Here is a 24,475-nt window from a genome sequence, read left to right on the forward strand (position 1 = left end):
TGCAATAATATTTTATGGGTAGGCCTACCAGTCGCGTCAAAGATGGAATAATGACACGTATGAATTTTGTTTTCAGTAAACAGAATGACCTAAAGAATGCTTATCCTGATCAGCGTCATTAATTTACCTTTGGGACCATATATTTAATGAAACAATGCCCCTAAATTTGGTATTGCTTTGTTTTGAATGGCACTAATGGAGCAATTAACATGCGTGTGAGGTACACTTTCAATAGGTGATTGATGACGCAACCAATGTTACCTCATTATATTAGGGGGTTAATAAACCAATTAATAAACTTCTATACTTGTGAAATTACCACTTCTATTCTATTATCTCATGGTACTGCAAATGAAATAATATCATTTGAGGTCAAAGCTAATTTTTAGGATATGTCGTGGCATTGTCTGGATCGAGAAAAAGTTGAAAGCAAATATTGTGCAATACATCATTGTGTAAATGTTATGCAAATGGTATCACAATAATAGCCTTATAAAATATTCTGAATTTAATAATACAGTTCTACGAGTATATACAGGTAACTGAATATGAGGTTCTTTTGAACTTCTCATGAATAATAAATAATCTAGCCTAGTGATATTGAAAAGGAACAGCTCAAATTTATGTCTGCCAAGTTTTATAGAATACGTGACCTGTTTTTCGTCGCGACAGCCATATCATAGTACTAAAAGCACACCTTGACACGAATTCCACCTTCAAACCCGGGAAAATTTACTTAGCCATGGCAACAGTACACCCTGTGGACAATTAAAACTCTCCTATTATTATCGGATTGCCGAAGGGCTTAGGGTCACGAAAGTTTATTCCGCCAATCAAAAAGGTCGAGGTCCCACGGAATGTCTTGAGGAATAAATACTATCTTGTGCATCAAAGCAAAGCGAGTTTCTAATGTCAATGTTTGGCGACACGATGTTCAACGATGCAGAACAAAAAGTTATTTGATAGGTGTGCCAGGATTCTTTTTATACTGACTCATACTGATGGGAACTTTATATCCTGCGGTTAAAAATATAACTTAAAAGCATTTAAACCTAATTAGATACATTTTAAATGAACAATTTTAAATAAAGGATCTTATAGGGCTATCAAAGTAGTAAAAAGATAAAAAAAAAACATTTCAAACTTTTCTTTAAAAAAGGGTAACTTATTATTGAATAACACGTAAGCCTACAATCTATTATGCAAATAACAGCAAATTGCATGTTGAAGTGGATCTGTTTAAATCGAAAAGGAACTTAATAAGTTTCATCAAGTAACTCGTTTTACATGGGCGGAAGGTAATAACATGGCTGGTACATATTGTTGCCCCTGGCTACCCGATGACCTGTTCGGATGAATAAACATGGTAACTTGTGCAGCTAAATGATAATCTCTTAACTGGAATATACAGCTCAGGTCTATAACAGCATAGGTGCAGTTTGATTATTAATGGAAATTAATTTCCTTTGAAGGATGGCCAATCCAATATTTAAGGAATAAATATAATTTATAGTTATAGCTATTACATAATTTCACTGACATATCATATTTTGTAGCGTATCGAATAATGCCCGTGGCGAAATGTGATCTTTGTTGCTACTAATCTTCAAGGTCTTTGATCTCAGTTCCTGAAAATTTTAAAAGTTTGATCACCGGTTTGTTGCCACCAACACCTAACACTTCAGATTCACGAGATCGATGTTCCATACTGACTTGAAAAGATTTCTCTAATTAGCTATGGAAAGCCGGATTATCATCGGATGCCACGACGCAGTTTCGTTACCTACTGTAATAATACATTACATATTGCACTATGCATTTTTCAATGTGTGTTCTACATGGCAATTTCTGTATTTGTCTCATATGGCATGACCCATGAAAATAAAAACTGAAGAGATTATATAGCATCCCGAAACTATAGGTTATTGTGCAACTTGCTCTGTTAAAGAATCTTTGTAATGTTGGTTGTTTTCAGGAATCGGAAAGTTAAGTCTGTCGATTGCGCATAGCACTTTCAGATTCTGTAGAAATAATACATTTTTATATTGTTCCAATGCAGAGAAGTCTGAAATCTTGTATGTCCCATTGTCGACATTGATTTGATCAACTGCATTGACCTAACGTGTCAACAGTTGAACAGTGCAAGAGCAAGGGAAGCAACTCCAAAGGTACCAGTATGTCAAAAGTCTGTGAAGGATTCCTATACATCAAAGGATGATTTAGAGAATTTTGCTTTCACACTGACTAAATCTAATTATACTAATCGTCCCTTTGAAAGTTTTTGCTTCTAACCTAGGAGTTATATTCTTTTTCAAACAGCCTCCGTGAAAGTTAGGCTAGAGTCCTGCCAACAAGATTCAGATTTACAGAAATTCGATTTGGTTTTTCATTACTAGTCAGAGCTCATACCTTTCAATACAGCATTTCCTCACAGTTGCAATTCAAGTGGAAATAAAGGACTAAATAATTGTGTCATTGATTGTAATTGTACAAGCATCATCTAATTAATTACATACAGTTTTTACATATCAGTTCTTTTTCTCATGTTTTATGCCTTAAAAACCAAAAAAGATTATTAACTCAGTTTAATTCATCCTTGACTGTTTGTCCATGTTCTTTAAATTTCCTTTGAGATTTATATTTTATTTATGTTCATAACATTAGACAATAATTTGATTCAGAATTCCAAAAAAACATTAATTCTCGTAGAACAATTGCATATACATGTAAATATTCAAATTAAACATAATTCTGAAAAAATTGAGAAACTTGATAATAAAAAAGTTAAAATATAAAACATTTAAAGATAGTTGCCATGATAAAATGGATGAAATTTGAGCCAATCATGTAAAATAGGAGGAATGTTTTATTCATACATGGTTTAAAATCCAAGGACTAATACTGTAACTCTTAAAATGATTCGTATAAAATAGAAAATGATTGATGAATTTGATTGAAATACTGGTAAATAAAATCGGTGGTATGGTTGACAATAGAATAAGCACTATATGTAAATGGTCCATCAAATACCACGATAATTGTGTAGGTTTAAAAATGGTTAGCAGAATGACATGGGACTCTTTTTGTTTAAAATAAGTTGAAAACATACAAGGTTAAAAAAAATTGCAAAAACCCTTAAAATAGTGTTTCTTATTTATTTTCTTTTTCTTTATAAAAATATGTCCCCCATTCTTTGGTATACCTAAATAACTAACAAACAAAATCTTAACATAACTAACAAACAAATTCTTGGCATCAAATATCACTTCTGAACACAGCAAATTCTAGTTTCAGGTACAAATACTACTAATACAAAATACTAGAAAAATAGAAATACTAGACAGATACAAAACTGTATTTTTATAATTATTCCAGTAGGTCAAATATTATTTAATAATAATACAGCGCTACTCATTCACATTTCAATTCCCTGTATTTTCATGCCATTTTTTGTTTATAGTTTTATATGGATGGATGTGATTTTGTCCTTGGAATAATCACATCTAGATAACAATGGCCATCAGTGATAAATCAACATAAATATGGTGTTTGATGCCGATTTCTATAAAAACAACCTTGGTGCTGGAAGACACGAATGTTTCAATAATCAAATTAATATAGTTTTGTAACTTAATATCAGATTTTTAACTATCCTTCATTATCTCAACTGTATTTTTTCAAACCTCCAATAAACATATATCATACATTTTAAAATGGAAGTTTCTCATTATAAAGATGTAATTTGAAGAATATTTAATAATTTGTTATGAAAAAAAATGTTTGCTTTAAATAATAATACTAATGGTGTAGTTGAATACTAATGTAAGGGAGAGAATATGATGTGCTGCCCTTATTCTAGATTTATGATCAGGCTGCCCTAGTATTTATTTTTCAGATACTTTCTTCCAGTTAGACTGAACAAACACTACAATGGAATTCCAGGCATTGTATATTGCAGCATACAACGTTTTCCACCAGTTCTGGATATTTTTCGAAGACCTTTTGTATATGTTACCTATACTGGTGCTTATATCATCAGAACTGAAAATAGACAAGTAAATAGCAAATTAAAATCAAGAATTGGTAATAAGTAGAATTGATCTATTAACTGAATAAAACAATTGACAATTTTTATTGAAATTTGAAAATTATAGTTGAAAAGGACAGTGACCAGATAAAATTGAGTTCAATCAGTCGGTGTAATCAAATGACTATCATAGTTATCCATATGGATCTTTTTCTTTTTCTAAACTTTTTAACAAAGTATAAAGATAGCTTGCCACGCAAGGTAATATACGCCCACTGGCAGCTTTGATTTTGAACATATATATCTAGCAGTACAGTAACAATCACCAGTATGAAATATTCAACCTTCAGTCATATACTTCTTTTGAACTCTTTAGGGCGATACTGAATAATATTGAGTATGAGTCATTGCCCCAGTTCTTGAAAACGTGTTCAATCTTTAGCTCGTGAAAACTCTAGAAGAAAAATATTCAATCTTCAGGTCGGTACTGAATAATAAAAACAAGTTTTGTCAAAATTCGGCAAGAATCATGCTTTCTAGAGTTTTTATGATCTACAAATTGAATGACTTTTAAAGATCAAGGGCAATACCTCATACTAAATTTTTCGATTTTTCTGATTTTCAATAGGCTTTATCCTTGGGTGATAAACACTCAAGCCCAATTTCGTTAAAATCCGTCAAGAATTGTGCCTTCTAGAGTGTTTACAAGCTAAAAATTGAACGCATTTTCAAGGATAAGGGCAATAACTCATACTAAATATTTGTCTATTTTTCTGTTTTTCAATACGGTTTATCCATGGGTGATAACCAACACTCACACCAAGTTTCATCAAAATCCATCAAGAATTGTGCCTTCTATAGTGTTTTCAAGCTAAAATTGAACGGGTTTTCAAGAACAAGGACAATAACTAATACTAAATATAATATTTTTCAATTTTTCTGATTTTCAATAGGGTTTATCCTTGGGTGATTACAAACACTCACACCTAGTTTCGTCAAAATCCGTCATGAATTGCACCTTCTAGAGTGTTTACAAGCGTTTCAAGAACAAGGGCAATAACTCATAGTAAATATTTTTCGATTCGTCTGATTTTCAATAGGGTTCATCCTTGGGTGATTACAAACAACCATACCAAGTTTCGTCAATAGCAGTCAAGAATTGTGCCTTGTAGAGTGTTTACGAGCAATTGTGAACGGACAAGACGGACCGACGGAAATGGGTGACGGCAATATACACCCCCCATTTCATGTGGGCGTATAAAAACAATGTCTTAAACCAACCTGATATACTTTTCCATGAGAAAGGAGAAGATTATTACTGTAATACAAACAAAGAGTATTAAAACTGCAGTATCCATGTTATTCCATACATTAGACCAGAAACCAGTCTTAGAGGTTGATTTTATTACTTTTGGATCAATATTTCTGTGATTTTCAACTGTTTCTCTTCTTTCTCCTAATAACCTAGTTATTTTGGTCATACTTCCATCAACTATATCAGATCTCACCTAAAAACAAATAAAGTCAATCCCTCAGATTTCCACATGTATAAGTTTCTTACAAATTTTCTTAGAATGAAAGCTACATGTCCCTTATATGCATTATATGTGCTACATGGGAATCACAGTTTCAATTGCAGATGATGTAACATCATTGAAATAAATTACCATAAGAATCTCAATAAAGATCTGGAAAAGACAGTCTCCAATTGCATGAGAAATAAATTTCTAAATTTACTTCTGAAAAGTGTTGTGAGTAACTGGTTTGAGCTCAAAGAGCTAATAATCCCTTTAACTGACCTGTCTTGTAGTAACAACTTCAGATCTTCTGGACTGTCTTGACTGTCTGGATCTGGTTGATGGAAGTGGTTCATCATCTTCTTCATCAGATGATAAAACTTTACTATTACTTTCATTTTTTACTGACCTAGGCTTCTCATCTTTAGTTACACTTTTTGACACAGTTTTCTCACTTTTAGACACTGATATCTTCTTCTCAGATTTTCTACTGGCTGATTTTGACCTTGCTCTAGAATGAGAACGTCCTCTAGACTTAGATCTAGCTCTACTTAATCTTTTTTTTTCTTTCTTTATTAGTTCCTAAAAATAAAATGAAAAAGAACAGTTAATAAAATTGTGTTTTGGCCCTTTGGCCTTGTTTTTTGGTTTTAAGAACTGAAGTGTTAACAGTCATGCAATTGACCATCTTTATTAAATTCACATACATAAATCGGTAATTGGATGATGGTGGTTGACATAATGATCTTACAGGCAAATGAGAATGGATGGAATGACAAAGATATCAACAAAATATATGTTTTTACGAAAACCACTAATGGATTAATTAACCTTCTTTACCTGAGCCTGAGCAAATTTTTTCAACTGATCAACACAGTTTGTAAGGCTTGAAGCAGGTTCCCAACTATCATCATCACTATCATTATAACCATTCCATCTAACTAAATATTCTACCAGGCCTTTTCGTTTTCTCTGTTTCAATATTTCTTGAACCTGTCAAAAAAAAATTGTCTCATTAGATTAGTCAAAATAACAAACTTCATTGTTTAAAGTGGTTCAGATTATCTATATTTGCTTTGTAAGTTTGTTGTCATATCATTTTATTGGCTTCCAGTTATTATTGCAGTGCGCACTGTTTTGTTTTGCAAGTGACTATTTTTTTTTTTATCGAATTTTGCCTTTGATTATTCTAAGAAGGAAACATGCAACAGACTGTCTGTTGCTGTTTTCTAGTCAAAATAATGGACAATTATTTGTTAAATGTAAATTGGCACCATTTTGACCATCCGGAAATGAGCGGAAGACAATGGCTTGTTTTCTATTTTTTCCATTTATCAGCTTTAATACTGATCTGAATTTGCTAAAACTTTACTGTTTATTAGTTCGGGCTAATCAGTTCTAACTTTTACTACCACTTGGCGGCCATTACAGCCAAAACTGGAATGTGATGGTTCATTACTCTTTGACAGATATGATACAAATTTATATTGCACCTTGTCCCCAATAGACAATTACCTCACTAAGAAGGTACTTTAACTTGACCAGTTCTTGGCACCCTGGTATTAGATTTCATGTTCTAAATTTAGTACAAGGTCTTTCTTCACTGGTTTAAATTTGAAATTTGGTTCTCTTGAGCAAAACTGTTTGATTTCTTTTAAAAGAAGGTGGTCATAAAATTTCAGAAATCAGAATCCTATAAATCAGGAATCTTAACACACGAATATGATCACTTTAGAAACACAATTGATTTGCGATAATTTGACAGTACCCGGCAATATTTGTATGATAATGTTCGTATAGGAAATGCATCCAAATGTCCAGATCTGTGTTCATAAAATTAACAGTATAAAATAGGGTTTCCAAAGTAAATGAGCTAAATTGCTGCTTTTCATGTCTGAAATTGCAAAAAAGATCCATAGGTGGTCGATGGGTCCCCCAGAAGATGATGGGTATGGGGTGTTTTTAACGGCTAACAACATTTAATGTTGTTTACAGTAATTTACAGTAAAATACATTTAGACATAAACAGCAACTCATTGTGCAACATACACGCATACTGAGTAAAGCAAACGTCGCAGCGCTGGGTCTGTAGCTCGATTAAGCGGCTGCAATGGAGTCCAGGTTTTTGTTATTTTCCTTTTTTTTTTCACTGTTTGCTCATATTGTTTTCAAAGTCCGTAGTGTGCCAATTTGCAAGTGCTGATGCCCCACCAGTTGAAAAAAAGTTATTGAATTATTTCAAAACAAGATACAAAAGAAACCAATGAGTTTATGGAATGGTTCTAAAAAAAGGTGAATGAAGGTCAATAAGAAAAGTTATTATTAGAGAGGTCATAAAGATGTGCATGTATGTAATATGATACTGGTCAAACATAACAGAACTAAATTTTGAATCTTTAATTGGGCAGATTTATTGTGGTGTTAAGACCTGATGACATATTGTTTACAGTAGACATACCAACTAATTATAATCACTGGACCATGGGCAGTACAGAATACTCTTTTTTTGGTAGTAAAAGTTAGGACTGTAATGACTACAAGATAGCAATTGAAAAAATCAACAATTTGGACTTTTGTCGCCTACTTTTGGGGCTCTAATTTTAGTTTTTTAACCTTTTTTCTAACTTCTACAATTATATTTCAATCAATCTGAAAACTTACAGAGGGATAGACACTTTTATTGCGAGCAAAAACTAATTTTCAAAAATTCCGATATCACTTCCGGTTTTAACGCTATTTGCTTCTAAAATATAAGATAGTGGACCACAGCCATATACGCCCACCACGGCATGCAGATGGTAAAAACAAAACATCGATTTTAAGTTTCATCAAAATCGGGGCAAGGGCAAAAACTCTGCTTCTAACTGTTGAAAATAGCTCAAATGCGAACTTGATCTTCATTTCATGAATATGTATGCACATACCGAATTTCATCTGATTTCCTTCAAACATTCTAGTTTTTAGAGTGTTTACGAGCAATTGATGTTGAGGGCGATAACTCCTCAAAAGTGACGCAAGAGGCCTAAATCTTGAAAAAGCCTTAAATTTAATCAGAAGTAAACTAAACTTTCTCAAAATTTTCGATTTAGGTGAAATAACATCCATTTTAAGTTTCATCAAAATCAGTTGAAAAATAGAGTAATAGCATAGTCAAGATTTTGGAGCAAGGGCAATAACTCTGCTTCTAACAGTCGAAAATAGCTCAAATTCGAACTTGATCTTCGTTTTATGAATATGTATACACATACCGAATTTCATTTGATTCCATCAAAAAATCTAGTTCAAACGTTTGAAACTTTACTACACAAAGAGACTACAACAATGAACAATAGGGATATTTACGTTCTTCATTTCAGATGAGTTCATATAAGTAGTCTAAACATTGATCAAGTTTTTTTTTTTAACTGAAATAGTTTAATGATACAATAAATCATAATCAATGGTACCACTGAAAACCTTTTGATTGTGACAGTGATACATGCGGCATTATCAATCAATCAACCGTTCGGCTTCACTTTCGACACTACTAATCTTTGTCCTAATCTAACAAGTGTGCAAGATCCACGCATCAAAACTGTAAACACGCTAAATAAAAGAATTTTCCGAATGTAACATTTTGCACATTATCATCAGTAATAGACAGGCTTTAGCACATACTTAAAATATCATTAAAATTTTAGTTTTACCTCAAATTCGGGTTCACTTTCGGAACTTGCCATTTTGAAAATCTAACGCTTTGCTGTGAAACAATGACCCACTTTCATCTACACAACTCGTGTCACTCGTGTTGCGTTCTATTCGACACCAGCCGGTGCCCGTACTGTACAGAAGGAAGTACTTGCAGTTGTTCAATTTTTTTTTCATTTCAAGGTATTCTATATTTAATATAAAATATATATGAAGGCCTTTATATTTTTTAAAAAAGGAAAACCTTGTTCCTTGATAAATGCACTAAGGTGGACACTACCCTGTACAGAACGATGACGATCATGCTTTCAATCTGACCATCTGGAACATTACCATAATAGAGTTATAAATAGAGCATTACCAATGACAAGTTTTACAAAAAATACACATTTTGTCATTGAAATAACGGTTATTTTATTTTATAATTTCAAATACGTGAAACAGATTCAAGTGTGAATCATGAATCACAAAAAGAATAATATTAAGAAAAAAATTTTTTTGATAAATTCTAGTCTCAGTCGAGTTTCTTTTAGAAATTAATTAACTAGATTGTTTCGATTGCTTCAACAATTTACGACAATCGTTAAAATTATACAATTACCGTACTTTTATATTACTCTTTTTATCAGACAATGATAATATGAGGTGATTGACACACTCACATTGAGAATTTCAAACAATTTTTCATCTAAATTTGAAGAAAACATACATTTTGAATAAAACATTGTTTACTGGACTGGCTTGTGATTTTAAGGCGTATGTACCACGTGACTAACGATTTCAATAATTTAAAGGGCAAGTTTGACTTTGTATATGGGTATTTTGTAAATTGACCATAGCAAATGTATATAGACAGTGAGCTCAAATATAGATAAAAATTTCTGCCATTTCAAAATGATTTAAATAAATTTGAATTGGTCCGAGTTATAATATACATTTTCGTCTTTTTCCTGAAATTGACACATATTCACCGTATCACGAATACGGGTTTTGACATGGTGGAAGTATGATGAATGGTCACAATGTGACCCATTGTGTCCGCAGATTTATCGTACTGTGGATCAAACTAGTGAATTTAAATATAATAGCATAGAACTGTATACTGACAGTTAAATTAAATTTTAATTTATACAAAAATAATAGTGCAAAATTCTTTCTGTAACCATTCTGTTAGGACAGTGTACAAGTTTACAACTTCATCATGTTTTCTGATAACAGTTTTCATTTTTTTATTTTAAGTGGAGAAGATAGACGTCAGTATATACCTTTATCTGCCGGTTTCAGGCCAACATCCGGCATACACCGGAAGTCCTTGAAACCACTCAATTGCGACAATCGGCCTTTTTTACGACCTGACAGTCGGTCACCTTTCGAAGAATAACTTCAGAATATAATTTGTTTTGAATAGAAAGGCAGCTTACATAAGAAACGAGATGATTAAACTTCAACCACACCTCAAGACTGCTACCACAACATATTTCCCAAATTTAATTAAATATGTTCCGAAAATCGGCAAACTTGGAACAGAAGATGCTGTTTCTAAAGCATATCCGACCTCCTTGTTATTGAAGAATCCAACTCCAATGGTCACACAAGGACAAGCTTTGAAAATGAGAGTATGCTCTGCCGTTGCTGGTAAGTGAAAACAAAGAACTGTGTTATAGTTCTATAATGGAAAGAAAGATTGGAAATAATACGAAATGTTATAGATTTCATTAAAACAAATACAGTGGTGTAACCTATTTTCGTGCATATAGGGATTCAACACCGAATTTCGTCAAACAGAAATATTTTCAAATGTCTTAGATGTATCCTCAGATATTCTACAGTATAATTAAAATTGGTTGTTCCGATTTTCTTTATGAATCCCTCACTTTGACCCATGTTTCATGAGTAACCAACTTGACAACGGCGGCAAAATGCGTCACTTACTATTGTGTGCAATATTTCATCTATAAATTGTGTACCATCATAGAATTTTTCTGATGACACAGAATCTGCTAGTTGATCATGTGACTTCATTCGTTGGACTACATTGTAGCAGCACACTTGGAATTCCGATTACCGCTTGGGATTATACAAAAATTCGGCTGATACAAAATTGTGACGTTTGCTAATAACTGAAATCCGCCATTTTGTATTTGTCAAAGTATACATTAATACATTTTACCATGCTTGAAACTACTGAATACAGATAACCCATAATTATCAAAACAAGCAAATGCGGAGATCATGCGAGGTCGCACATGTAGTTTATTAATCCTTTCAGGAAATGCACGAAAAATAGGTTAGCACGAAATTAGGCTAGTTGACTGTAATAGCTATTGGCCTTGATGCATTTCGTGATAAACAACAGTTGACTCGAGGTTGTAGACAAGTTTGTTGACAAGTTGACTGTTGACTGAACACCGTCCGTTGGTCCGTCAACATTTCTTGTGAACACAGTAGAGTCTACAGTTTTTATCTGATTTTAATGAAACTTTATGTGATAATGTATATTGATCAGATCTTGTTCAAGTTCGAAGTTGACTATTTTTCGATGAATGGTTTTTTAGTTATTGCCATTGACTTAGTAAGGAAAAACGCGTCAAAATTTGTTTGTGAACACAATAGAGACTACAGTTTTCAACTGATTTTAATGAAACTTAATGTGATGATGTATATTGATGAGATCTTGGTCAATTTGGAATAAAGATGATTTTTTGAAGAACGTTTTTTTTTAGTTATTTCCCTTGACTTTAGAAAACACATCAAATTTGATTGTGAACACAATAGAGTCTACAGTTTTCATCTGATTTAAATGAAATTTCGTGTGGTCATTTATAGTGATGAGATCTTGGACAAATTTGAAGTTGGCCATCTTTCGATAAACAAGTTTTGAGTAATTGCCCTTGACTTATGAAAAACGAGTCAAAATTTGGTTGTGAACACCATAGAGACTACAGTTTTCATCCAATTTAAATGAAACTTTCACATTTTTTACCACAAAATTTAAAACAAGCTTAATTGGTAATAGTAAAGAGATGCCATTTTGAATCATTTTTACTAAAATAATCGTATATACCTGTTTGTCCGCCATGGTTTGATTCTAGTGTATTGACAAGTAAGCTGGCTGTTTTCAATATTTAAACAAAAAATGATGACATTAGTGATCTATTAACTGTGTAGTGGCTTCCGAAAATTCATCTGTCAAAATAGGTTTCTGTCGAATTAGGGTACGACACGATAATGATGTTCTGATACTTACCATTTATATCAGATACTAAGATAGACAATTACAAACTATAAGTAAGGGTGTTGTTATATTTCTATGTTGTTATGATGCTAAGTGCAGAAGTGAAGTTTGGTCTGGTTTTATAATTTGTACTAGTGTATTTTGTACAACCAAAATGTTTACAATTAAATTGCATTTCAGCAATTATTTTTGTATGAATTGAAATTTTAACACTTTATATTTCTTTTGTCTTTTTAGGTTGATGAAAATGTCAAATAATAGACGATTATCATTTCATATTGGATAATTTCAATACCTTTACGCTCTAGAATCGAAGAAGCTCAGTCTGGTGCATTTAGAGTCCCAAAACATCTTTTTTATTGTTTTGAATATGATATGTGTTTTATGACTGTTAAATAAGCATATATATCCTTTTTTGATTGATGGTGTTAGTACTTTTGAGTTTATATGCATATAGCTTGATTAACTTTTGCACTATGCTTTTTTCAGCCCCATCACAAGTCAGATATGCTCATACAGATGTTAAAATACCAGATTTTGATCCTTACCGAAGAAATTCTTTACATGACCCCAACACAGAGACTTCTTCTTCTGATAGTGAAAGAAGGGCGTTTTCTTATTTAACTGTAGGAAGTAAGTGTCTGTCTATTGTTCTTTTATTGTGAGAATAACAAGCAGTTGTAATAAGTTTGTAATAAATTTAAATCATGACCGTTTTGCATTTAACATTTAAGTGATCAGTCTAATATTTCTCTTACTTTTTTTTGGTCAATTAATTAATGAGGAAGGAAATTTTGTAGGTGTCTCAAATTTAACTAAAGGGTCAAATTGAATATTGACAAGTTAGCTTGAAGAGTGAAGACGGTTAGCAGTCTGAAGTTACTGGCTTAAGTTTTGCTAGCTCCAAAACCTTAAGAGCTGAAGATGACTTTGAGAATTTTATGCAGTATAGATGAGGTTCCTGCTGTTATTTATGAACATTAAATTATTCATGCAAATTATTAAAAGTAGGCAGTATCAGGAAAGTCTTCTTTTGTAAAATGGATGCTTTCTTTTTTTTTTATTTAGCATTTTTAACTCTTTTTTTTTTTTTTCTAGGTGCAGGTGTAGCTACAGTCTATTGTTCTAAATATCTGGTAGAAACATTTATTTCAAGTATGAGTGCTTCAGCTGATGTAATGGCTTTATCTAAAATTGAAGTAAAGTTAGATGCTATACCAGAGGGATCCAGCGCTACATTTAAATGGCGTGGAAAACCCTTATTTATTAGACATCGTACACCTCAAGAAATAGCTACTGAGAAAGGAATAGATATAAATACTTTGAGAGATCCACAACATGATGAGGACCGGGCACAGAAACCAGAGTGGTTAATTGTTATTGGAGTTTGTACACATTTAGGTATATAACAAATGTTGTTTCATTGGTTAAAAAAAAAAGCCTTAGTATTATTAATAACTTTCCAATCACTGTGATGTTGTATGGAATATTTTAAGATATATTTTGCAAATCTTTTCAACTGTCTTGAAATATCAGGTCAATTGAAATATAACTTATATATAAATTGTTAATATATCTAATATTTAAGATTTAAAAAGGTTGACACATCATTCACCAAACAAATATAGAGCTCCATTATATTTTTTCAGGTTGTGTACCAATAGCAGATGCTGGAGAATTTGGTGGTTATTTCTGCCCTTGTCATGGTTCACATTACGATACATCAGGTAGAATAAGAAAAGGACCTGCACCATTAAATCTTGAAGTACCAGAATATAGTTTTCCAAGTGAAGATCTTGTTATTGTTGGTTAATAAAATATTGGATAATGAAGAACTCAATGTGATAACTAGATTAATGTGGACTCTTTTTTTTGTTATCCAGGCTACAAACAATAAATTATCGGATTTAGGCTTAACATCTTAATTTATTTTGAAAAAAAAATTTAGGACCTTATTTCAACAAACATAAAAAAATTATGAAAAATCTCCTTATTTATTTGTTTTGTATTACAATTTATTTGGTGTTAACAAGCATAAACAAAACTGAGTGTATGATGTAAATAAAAGTTTTAGCAAAGTTCTCTTGTATTGTATTCAAATGAAGTCACTGTGACCACTTTTCTCTAATTACATCTATTACACACAGTAATGAAATTGACACAACATAATTCTCACTTTTCTATAACCATTCATGCAACTCTGAAACAATATTATATTCTACATCTTGTCAATAGGCATCTTTATTTGTGATATAGCAGTCTTTCTTTCATTCTATGTCAATCAAATGCATTCATTAATACACCAAATATGTGATCAATTAAAGTACCACATGAGAAAGTTTATTCTTGTGTTCTTACACATTACTGCAAACAGTGTACATATTTAACATATACTAAGATTAAAAATCTAATCTAGTTCATGACTGTTAAACTGCTGAAAATTACTTTGGCTAGTTGTCAATAGCAGAAACTTCATACAACTCATTTAGGCACTCATTTAATACATTGTTCCACTTGTCAGTTTAAAATTGATCTACCAGTTTTAAAATTCTATCTTGTTCAGCTTCTTGTGTGCTATCATCTTTAGCATCACCAATATTTCCAGCATATTCTGTAAAGACAAACCACAGTCATCAGATATCAAGGTCTTTGAAAATAAAAATCTACAATGATTAATATTAAAATATGTCTCACCTCTCATTATATATCTAATAGCTTTCACTGAACCACCTCTCATATTTAATATCTGCATAACTCTTTGTTTTATCTACACAAAATATAATAATACAGTATATATGTAATAAAGCACTGGCAAAGTATCCTCATGATTGTATATAATTGTTTCTAATGAACTGTTGACTTGTTCATAAAACAGTCATAATGGTTATGTATGTGTAACCATACTGACTATGTCAAGAGTCATAATTGAAGATTTATGATGTGACTGATTGTGAAGATTGATGGTGAACACATTTTCCACACAGTGATACAAATATGACGAAAATGAGCTGTGTATAATAAAGTTCTTATAACAGAGCAGTTTTACCAATTTGTCTCAATGAAATAATTTATTTACAAATAAAAATGGTCTAAACCCAGAGAGAATATTTAGTTTCATATATAACTTCTAAAAGCAAAATAGGACCATAACCATAAATTTGACTACATAAATATTATTGAAAAGAAAACTTACTGATGGTTCCCCTGATGAACAAACTTCTAACATAATATAGTCTACTAATTGTAAAGTAAATAGACCAGAATCTAATCTTTTTAAATAGAATTCATCATCTAAATCAGAATCAATAGATTTGCCTTGTTTTTTATATCTCTACAATATAAATATATTTAACATTTAAAAACAAACATTGATAAAGTTAGTCTATTTATTCACATAGAATATTCAATAAAATGGATTTGAAATATAACTATTTTCATAGCTCTCTTTTTTTTTATCAATTTACCAAAAACCTACAAGTACATTGTATCCTGTGTAATAAGACATGGGACGGTAAAAATATGTTTGATTACTGAGAGTGTTGGAGTACTCAAAGGTCAGGAGTACTGAGGAGTACATCTGCCACCTCTGTCACTATTCAAGCTAATCAATTGAGACTAAAAAAGAGTGTTGAATTGTACAGATTGTCGGAATTTCAGATGTTGGAATTCTCAAACTACACTGTAGTATTAAATCTGCTGACCATAAAGTCATAAGTGAATTATTTCTAATCTAATGAAACTTACAACTTTTTCTTGTTCTATTTCATTATCGCACGTTCGAACTCTATCTAGATATTTTAAATGCAATTCTACTAATCGTTCAACCTGCAATGAATTAATAGATTCATTTATAGATGAATGAATCACGATAAAAAAACAACAGGAACAAGATAATCATGCAAGATAAACAATCCTGTTGAACAGTAATTGTCTTGCCTTGAAAAATAATAATCTCATATAAGGCCAATCTGACTGCATTGTGATATCAGGCTTATATACTGTTAATACAAAAGTATACTGAGATGCAGATTTAATATGGCAAGAATTGAAGATAAAATAACCATACAATTACATGTATATGATTAGGTTAATAATAACAGGTAAAACTTGACAGTAAAGCTGCCAACCACTTGTATCATGATAATTAGTCAAGTATACTTCAAACTAGTTCCTACAAACTTTGTAATTCAAGTCCGATTCTACGGAATGTATCTCAAATTGTATTGATAAGCAAATCAAGGATTAGCTGAAACAAAACGACAGACTTACCTTTTCATGATCATTTTCAGTAAATTTATTTAAAAGTCTTTGTCTTTGAGTACCTTGACAATTTTTTAATAATGAACCAACTATAGAGGTAACATGTTCTGAAATCATAAACAGAGGGGTTTGTTATCTTCAGCAATCAGCTTTATAAATCTCTTATTGTCAAGTGATAAATACAAAATAACTATCTAGGCTAGCAGGGTTCATACAGCACTTTGCCTTAAAAATTCAAAGACTTTTCAAGGACTCTGGGCTTTGAAATTCAAGGACTTTTCAAGGATAGTAGTCTGACAGAATACACATGTACCTTACTTCTGAACTGTGAAATCAATAAAGATAGTTAATATTTGTCAATGGGGTTAATGATAAAAATATACACAATTTGACTCAACTCAAAATTCAAGGACTTTTCAAGAGAAAATGGTTTTTTATGGTGTTTTCAAAGACTTTTTTTGAAATCAAGGTTTTTCAAGGCAACGGACGGAATTCAAGGGTTTTTCAAGGCTGTGCGAACCCTGGCTAGGGAATAACTCACCCAAACACTAGCTGATTTCGTAAATAATGACCTATCCTGCTTTGTTATGTGAATTATTTACTTTTCTCGTATTAACTGCCATCATTATATGGTAATGCCTATAAATTTGTTATCTTTATGAAATCATAAGATATTATCCTTCTATACAAAATTCACTATACCATATCTATGACAAACACTATTATATATAGGCATAATAATTTCTGGACTGATAACAACCTACCTTCCATTTCATCTTTGGTTTGACCTTCTTTAACTGGTTTGGGAGATTTCATAAATAATGGGAATATAGTTCGTAGTCCCAGTATATCAATAAATTTCTGACAATTATCACTACCTTCACTTCCTGTCATGGAATGATTTAAAACTTTTAGAGCACTGTTCCTAGACATCCTCTTTTCTCTGAAAAGAACAGTAATATATCTTGTTATTATTATAATCATTGCATTGAATTATTTCAGCTCTCATCGATCTGATGAATATAATATTTTACAATTGAACTTGAATCATGTTCATCTAAGTTTCATGTATGCCATCTTCACAAAATTGATGTATTACTTATTTAACTAATAAATTCAAATTTAGAGAAATTTGGATCTCAATGCTGAAATAGTCTGCAGTTTACAATGTAAATTGTAAGACAGCACAAGACCACCTTTTGCTATTTTCAATTGTTGAAGAATCAAAAACCTGCTTGTAATACAGAGGGTCCCTGTCTCAATCATGTCTTCAATATCAACTAAACTTACATTGCTATTTGGTTTAAAAAAAATCCAAAGGAGGTTTATAGTCTTAATATTAAGTGTGCCAACATTGCTCTATCAAATACAATACTGTAATAATTTGATACATTTATTTTTTGACTGGGCCAGCAATGTCTTGTGGTCATTTCATCACAGGGATATACTCTTATATCATATTCCTTACCGTAACATCAAATTCATCAACTGCAAGCCTTCCCCTTTTAAGAATCTATTTCTATTTTGGGGAACCATTAAACATGAACACATTGAATCAAATAAATTCTCCATGTATTCTATTTCTTCTTTAGAACTAGGATCATGTCGTTTATATGCCTGAAATGTTTAATACTGAATTTAATACGTATTAATTAAATATGAGATAATCTACATCTTCTACACAGGTTCGGCAGTGATACAAAGGTATGACAATTAATATCATTAACTATGGACTCTCCAAAAGGGATGTCCATTTACAAATTGAATTCAGTGTTCCAGGAGTAAGAGCAAGCCTTGTCTGGCCAGAGACACACTCCTCATTACCTATCATATGGTACTAAAGCTGATGCAAATCTTGTATCTAACCAATAGAGTGATGATTTTCTACAGGAGTTGGGTAAAAAAAATTTGAATAGGCTTGTATTTTTTAATATAAAAACAAAAAAAACTAGAGCCACTCGTGGCACAGAGTGGGACTTTTGCAAATGTAGCAAATTGGAAAAGACCCCGAAAAAATCATCCTTCCACGATAATTAGATCAAGCGCAAGAACAGTCTAAAGTTGAGAAATTTTCATTTTTTAGAAGATTCTAATACCGGAAGTAGACGTCAGACCTCACAAATGAAAGTATCAGCAGATAGCCAAGGTCAATGACCTTTGATCTTGTAAAAGAGAAAGTCTAAAAAGGTCAAGATCAAAAGATATACGTCATCAAAATTTCTAATTGCACACGACTATAAAACCCGAAGTTGACATAGGACAGCAAATACGAAAGTACAAATAGATAGCCAATGCCAATGACGTTTGATCCTACAAAGGTCAAGGTCAACAAAGGTCAAGGTCAAAAATTGAAAATTTTCAATTTCCAAAACCTGTTCCTTTTTTTGAACTAAGAAGCGGAAACAACCGAAGTTCTAAGACAAAGTGGCTCACAATATGAGGTAATTGTATGCAAAGTTCCATTTTGAACAAATGTATACTTTGCGAGTTATGCCCCTGGCCAAAAATGTCAATAATGAGTAATTAAACCCGGAAGTGCTTCGCCCAACTCAATTTTTTTTTAATAAGTTAATCAATATTCAAAATGTTACGTTATGTTCCAAATGTCAAGTTCCTACATACTAGAGGTCAAAAGATATAGGTCAACAAAAGTCAACAAAGGTCAAAATCGAAAAATGAAAATATCCAAATGTTAAAACCCGTTCCTTTTTTGAAACTATAAAGCTGAAACAACTGTGCTGTTAATACATACTGGCCAAAAGGATGAGGTAATTGTGTGCAAAGTCTCTTTGCATCCTATGTGAGTTATGCCCCAGCCCCAAAATGTAAACAATTAGTAATTCAACCCGGATGTGCCACGCCCACATAAGTTTTTTTGTCATAGGTGAATTCATATTCAAAGTGTCTAATTATATTCCAAATATCAAGGTTCTACATCAAATAGATCATAACATATACATACACTAAGCTCAAAAAGTCGCAAATATTGTAAAAAAAAAAGCTCAAATTTGAAAAAATCACGAATTTCAATTTTGCTTTAAAAAAACGATTGCTATATATCTATGTAAAGTACACGAGAAGCACATTAGGAAACCGAAAAAATTTACTCTCTAGGTTAATTAGGTCACGTGCTAGAGCAGTCCAAAGTTGCGAATTTGGATGTTTTTGGACAGCTATAAAAGCGAAAGTAGACGTCAGAGGTCAAATATGAGAGCATAAACTAATAGACAACGTCAATGACTTTTGACCCAATAAAGGTCAAGGTCATCAAAGGTCAAGGTCAAAAATTGAAAATTTTGAATTTCCAAAACCTGTTCCTTTTTTTGAACTTAGAAGCGGAAACAACCGAACGTCTAAGACAAAGTGGCTCAATTCATGAGATAATTGTATGCAAAGTTCCATTTTGAACAAACGTATACTTTGCGAGTTATGCTCCTGGCCAAAAATGTCAATAATGAGTAATATTACCCAGATGTGCCACGCCAACCTTAATTTTTTTGCATAGGGTAATTGATATTCCAAATGTTATGTTGTGTTTCAAATTTCAAGCTTCTACATTATTCAAGTCAAAAGATATAGGTCAACAAATGTCAACAAAGGTCAAAATCGAAAAAATGAAAATATCCAAATGTTAAAACCCGTTCCTTTTTTGGAACTATAAAGCTGAAACAACTGAGCTGTTAACACAAACTGGCCAAAAGGATGAGGTAATTGTGTGCAAAGTCCCTTTTATAACAAACATATCCTATGCGAGTTATGCCCCAGCCCCAAAATGTAAACAATTAGTAGTTCAACCCGGATGTGCCACGCCCACCCCAATTTTTTTGCCATAGGTGAATTCATATTCAAAGTGTCTAGTTGTATTCCAAATATCAGGGTTCTCCATAAAATAGGTCATAAGATATACATACACCAAGATCAAAAAGAAACAAATATGGTAAAACAAAACTCAAATTTGAAAAAATCACGAATTTCAATTTTGCTTTAAAAAAGCAATTGTTCTATATCTATGTAAAGTGCATGAGAAGAACATTAGGAAACCGAAAAAATTAACCCTCTAGGTTAATTAGGTCACGTGTTAGAGCAGTCCAAAGTTGCGAATTTGGCTTTTTACGGATAGCTATAAAACCGGAAGTACATGTCTGGGGTCAAAGGTCAAAGTATCAAATGATAGCCAAGGTCAATGACCTTTGACCCTATAAAGGTCAAGGTCATCAAAGGTCAAGGTCACAAGTTACAAGCCTTCAAAAATTGAAAAAATTCAACCGGAAGTTGCAAAAAAGCAAAAGTCAAATTCAAAAATCCATTTCCAACATTTTTGTCGCCATCGACTAAAGTATACACCAACATAAAAATTTGACCGATCCCATTCTCCCCCGAAGCCCCATTTTGAGTTTTATGAAAAAGTATCAAATCAAGATGGCGGCCGAAGTATTTTTTTCGGACTAAATTTTATTTTAAAATCGGCCATAGAATTAAGATTAATAACGATATACATAATTTCGTTGAAATATTTCAATCACACCGGAAGTTATTCAAATGGAAGTGAAAAACGATTTTCCACTTTAACCGGAAGTGACACAAAAATTTGGAATACGTCAAATGGTTTACATTAGTGACATGCATCTTTTATCAAAATTTCAGATTAATCCGAAAAAAACTGAAAAATGGTCCAAAAATTTCGAAAATCGGCCAAAAAATGTCTGCGAAAAATTTTCGAATTTTGAAATTTTGAAACTGCTATTCTTTCAGATTTTAACAGTAGATTCCAAAAATGCAAACCCAAAGAAAATCGACCGAAAAATACGACTTCTAGAGCCGATTATCTATTCTTGCACATATTGAACTGTGGCACTTCCGGTTTTGCAAAAAAGATCCAAAATATATTTATGCACATCGTCGCCTATATCTAAGGTTCATGAATGTTGAATGGTTGCTGCAACTATTGTAGTCTAAGCTCAGGAAGGTGTGTAAATTTCGAAAAAAAAAAAAAAAAAAAGAATTGACATTTCGATAACAAACTGGGACTTTGCTGAAAGCAAAGTCCCACAATTAATTCATGTGAAATTTGTTTTTCCTATTGGTGATGCTTATGTTGATAAGATCAAGAAAGACTCTATATTTGAGCAAAAGAAAGAATAACTTACAGCTAATTGTGACAATAATACATCTATGCCATCAACTTCACCCAACAAAATTCGATTTTCTACAAAAATATTATTATGATCATACATTAAAATTTCAGCTTCTTGTCGGTAGGTGAAACTAAGTTTACATTGAATAAAGATTGATAAAGATTATAGATTATAGTATGAAATTTAGGAAAGACAGTAATAAGTGCCAGTTGGAAGATTCTTTTGAGTAAAACTGGCCATGTAAACCAATTATTCTATTAAAGGCATTTTTTGTGATCAATCATACCTATGTTTTAGAAACAGGAATTATTTACACCTAAGCCAATCAGTAATAGTGTTCACAGCTCACCGTCAAAATTTGAGCCTTTGAATCCAATTATCCGCATTTTAAAGTTAAAATTTGAGTCGACCTTTCTGCAACTGCCATATATAGATAAACATCTAAAGAAACAGGAAAAGAAATTCCTAGTTTGAGACTATAATGCAAAGTAAGTTTATTTTCAAAATATGTGTTTAAACTGTTTTAAATAACCTTACCATCAGTATTCTGTAACAATATAGCTAATATTTCACTAGCATATACCTTATTATCATCAAATGGTATTTTAGACTGAAAAATAACATTTATTTATCAAATTGATACTTGATGATTTCAAATGGCAAAGGAAAACAGATAAAGACTGGGGTAGCACCAGCCTGCTGGAACTGGGGGTAAAATTGAAGGTATACTAACATAATGGAAGATAACTGTCGGGGTTCACAAGCTTCTGATATTATGAATTTGTCATAAATTTAAGAGAAATGTCACTGTGACAAATATGGTTGTTTATGTTCTTTTTTCAATTCTCTCTACTAACCTTTATTCTCTTCAATAACCATGGTAATAAACCTTGCTGTGCTGCTTCAGAACATATATCAGGTCGAAATTCTGTTATGTTCTCTATAATAGCTGAATCATAGAAAACATTAAGTCTTTAGTAGAAAGATCATAAATGAATTTAAAAGTCGTCATCAGCTAACTGACTACGCCGATTTTATTTAGAAAATTTCTCAATTAAAGATTTGCAATATGAGGTTTAACTTCTAAATTTCCAATTTGCAGTCATGCAACCCCTTTGGCTTATTTTGTTATTACAAGTTTTATCCATTGAGAAGCATTTTGCATAATCAACAAACACACTATATCGTGGGTGACCGCTTGAAACCTTGTATATGCCATATTTGGTCATTTTGACTTTTTGGTACCGTTCGAAAGCTTGTGAAAGCGTGGAACTTGTGATCAAAACCTGGTATTCTTAGCTTGATCGTAAATAACTCAAAAAGCACTAATTAAATGACACGTATATAAACAGTCAGATTTAAAACCTCGTAAAATATATTATTATACGAGGTTCAATGTTCCTTTTCTGCAGATGAAAATGAAAAACCTTGTATACTGTATTATCATACGAGTTTTTGGTTCAATAGGCTGGAGAATTCAAATTGTTATACGAGGTTTATATTTTCAAAGATTGAGAACCATGTATAGTGGTAAAAAAAATAATAAAAAAAGATTTTAACAAAATGCGCGTACAAATAGGTTTTGTGTTTTTCTCGAAAAGTATTTTCGCGTCATACATAGTTATATATATGTTTCAAGCGGTCAACCACGATATACAATGATATATAAATATAAAAATAACCATACCAAGAGAATTGTGGACACCTTCAGCTTCTTCTTTAACTGTTTCATCCAATCTTTCTAAATTCTGTACCAAAACAGCTACAATTTGACCTTCAAGCTAAAATACAGAAACAAAAATCATGTAAATAGAATATTTAACATTAAACTTATTCTCAAGTGTAATAAAGTTGTAAAGCATATATACCAGTGCGTCTATTAAAGCTGTTCCACCATCATCATTTTCATTTAAAGTATCAACATCTGTTAATTCTTGTAATAAATCTACTACAGCTATTGATATATCTGAAGAGAAAACCACATCGTGATGGTCAATGACAAATGTTAAAACCTTAGATGTGAGGGCACCATCAGATTAGTAATGCCAATTATCAGAATTGTTTTTGATTAACAATAAAATAAAAGTTGTGAAAGTTATAATCATGAACATGAAAAAGCATAGATACTAAAATAAGCACCTGTATTATCATGAGATAATAATTGCAATAATGATTGCACAGTATTTAAGTCTACTAAAACTTGATAATATTCTGGCACAGTTCCAATCACATGCATTTCTTGTATAACATCATTTAATTCTACTTCAGACTCTAAAAATCTGAAATTAAAACAAAGTGAGATAAGAGATAATCATTTAGAAATTATTTTCAAATTGAAACTCTGTTAATAGTGTGAGCCTACTCCCAAATATTGACTCTACAGTAAATAGCACAGTTTAAAGAGACAAATTGATAATAAACACTAGAGGATGTTATTGGTGACCATCAACCTTCAAACTAACTTAGCTCCAGAAAATACACCTCAAACTTACTTTTCAGGGAGGTCAGGAAACTTGATTCTCATTTCTTGATTTTTATAACATTTCTTCTCAAATGATAATAATAGTTTTTTAAGATTGGTTTCATCCATAACCTCGGCCTGTAAACAAAACAT

The 24,475-nt window shown here is 31.9% G+C and overlaps 2 protein-coding genes across 2 annotated transcripts; one reads left to right on the plus strand and one right to left on the minus strand.

Annotated features, from left to right (window-relative positions):
* Nucleotides 1-12,942: 12,942 nt before the first annotated feature.
* Nucleotides 12,943-14,279, plus strand: LOTGIDRAFT_108787 (hypothetical protein; the record flags this gene model as incomplete). Its single annotated transcript, XM_009068411.1, has 3 exons — nt 12,943-13,099; nt 13,565-13,867; nt 14,116-14,279. 3 exons carry the CDS (start codon nt 12,943-12,945, stop codon nt 14,277-14,279), a joined length of 624 nt encoding a protein of 207 aa, XP_009066659.1.
* A 709-nt stretch (nt 14,280-14,988) lies between these two features.
* LOTGIDRAFT_108932 (hypothetical protein) lies at nt 14,989-24,475 on the minus strand (the record flags this gene model as incomplete). The annotated part of the gene is made up of 14 exons (XM_009068412.1): nt 14,989-15,077; nt 15,161-15,233; nt 15,660-15,797; nt 16,211-16,291; nt 16,736-16,833; nt 17,491-17,669; nt 18,195-18,343; nt 21,874-21,932; nt 22,399-22,471; nt 22,719-22,810; nt 23,549-23,642; nt 23,730-23,827; nt 24,001-24,140; nt 24,354-24,475. 14 exons carry the CDS (start codon nt 24,473-24,475, stop codon nt 14,989-14,991), a joined length of 1,485 nt encoding a protein of 494 aa, XP_009066660.1.

The sequence above is a fragment of the Lottia gigantea genome (assembly GCF_000327385.1).
Source record: "Lottia gigantea unplaced genomic scaffold LOTGIsca_9, whole genome shotgun sequence".
NCBI classification, from domain to species: domain Eukaryota; kingdom Metazoa; phylum Mollusca; class Gastropoda; family Lottiidae; genus Lottia; species Lottia gigantea.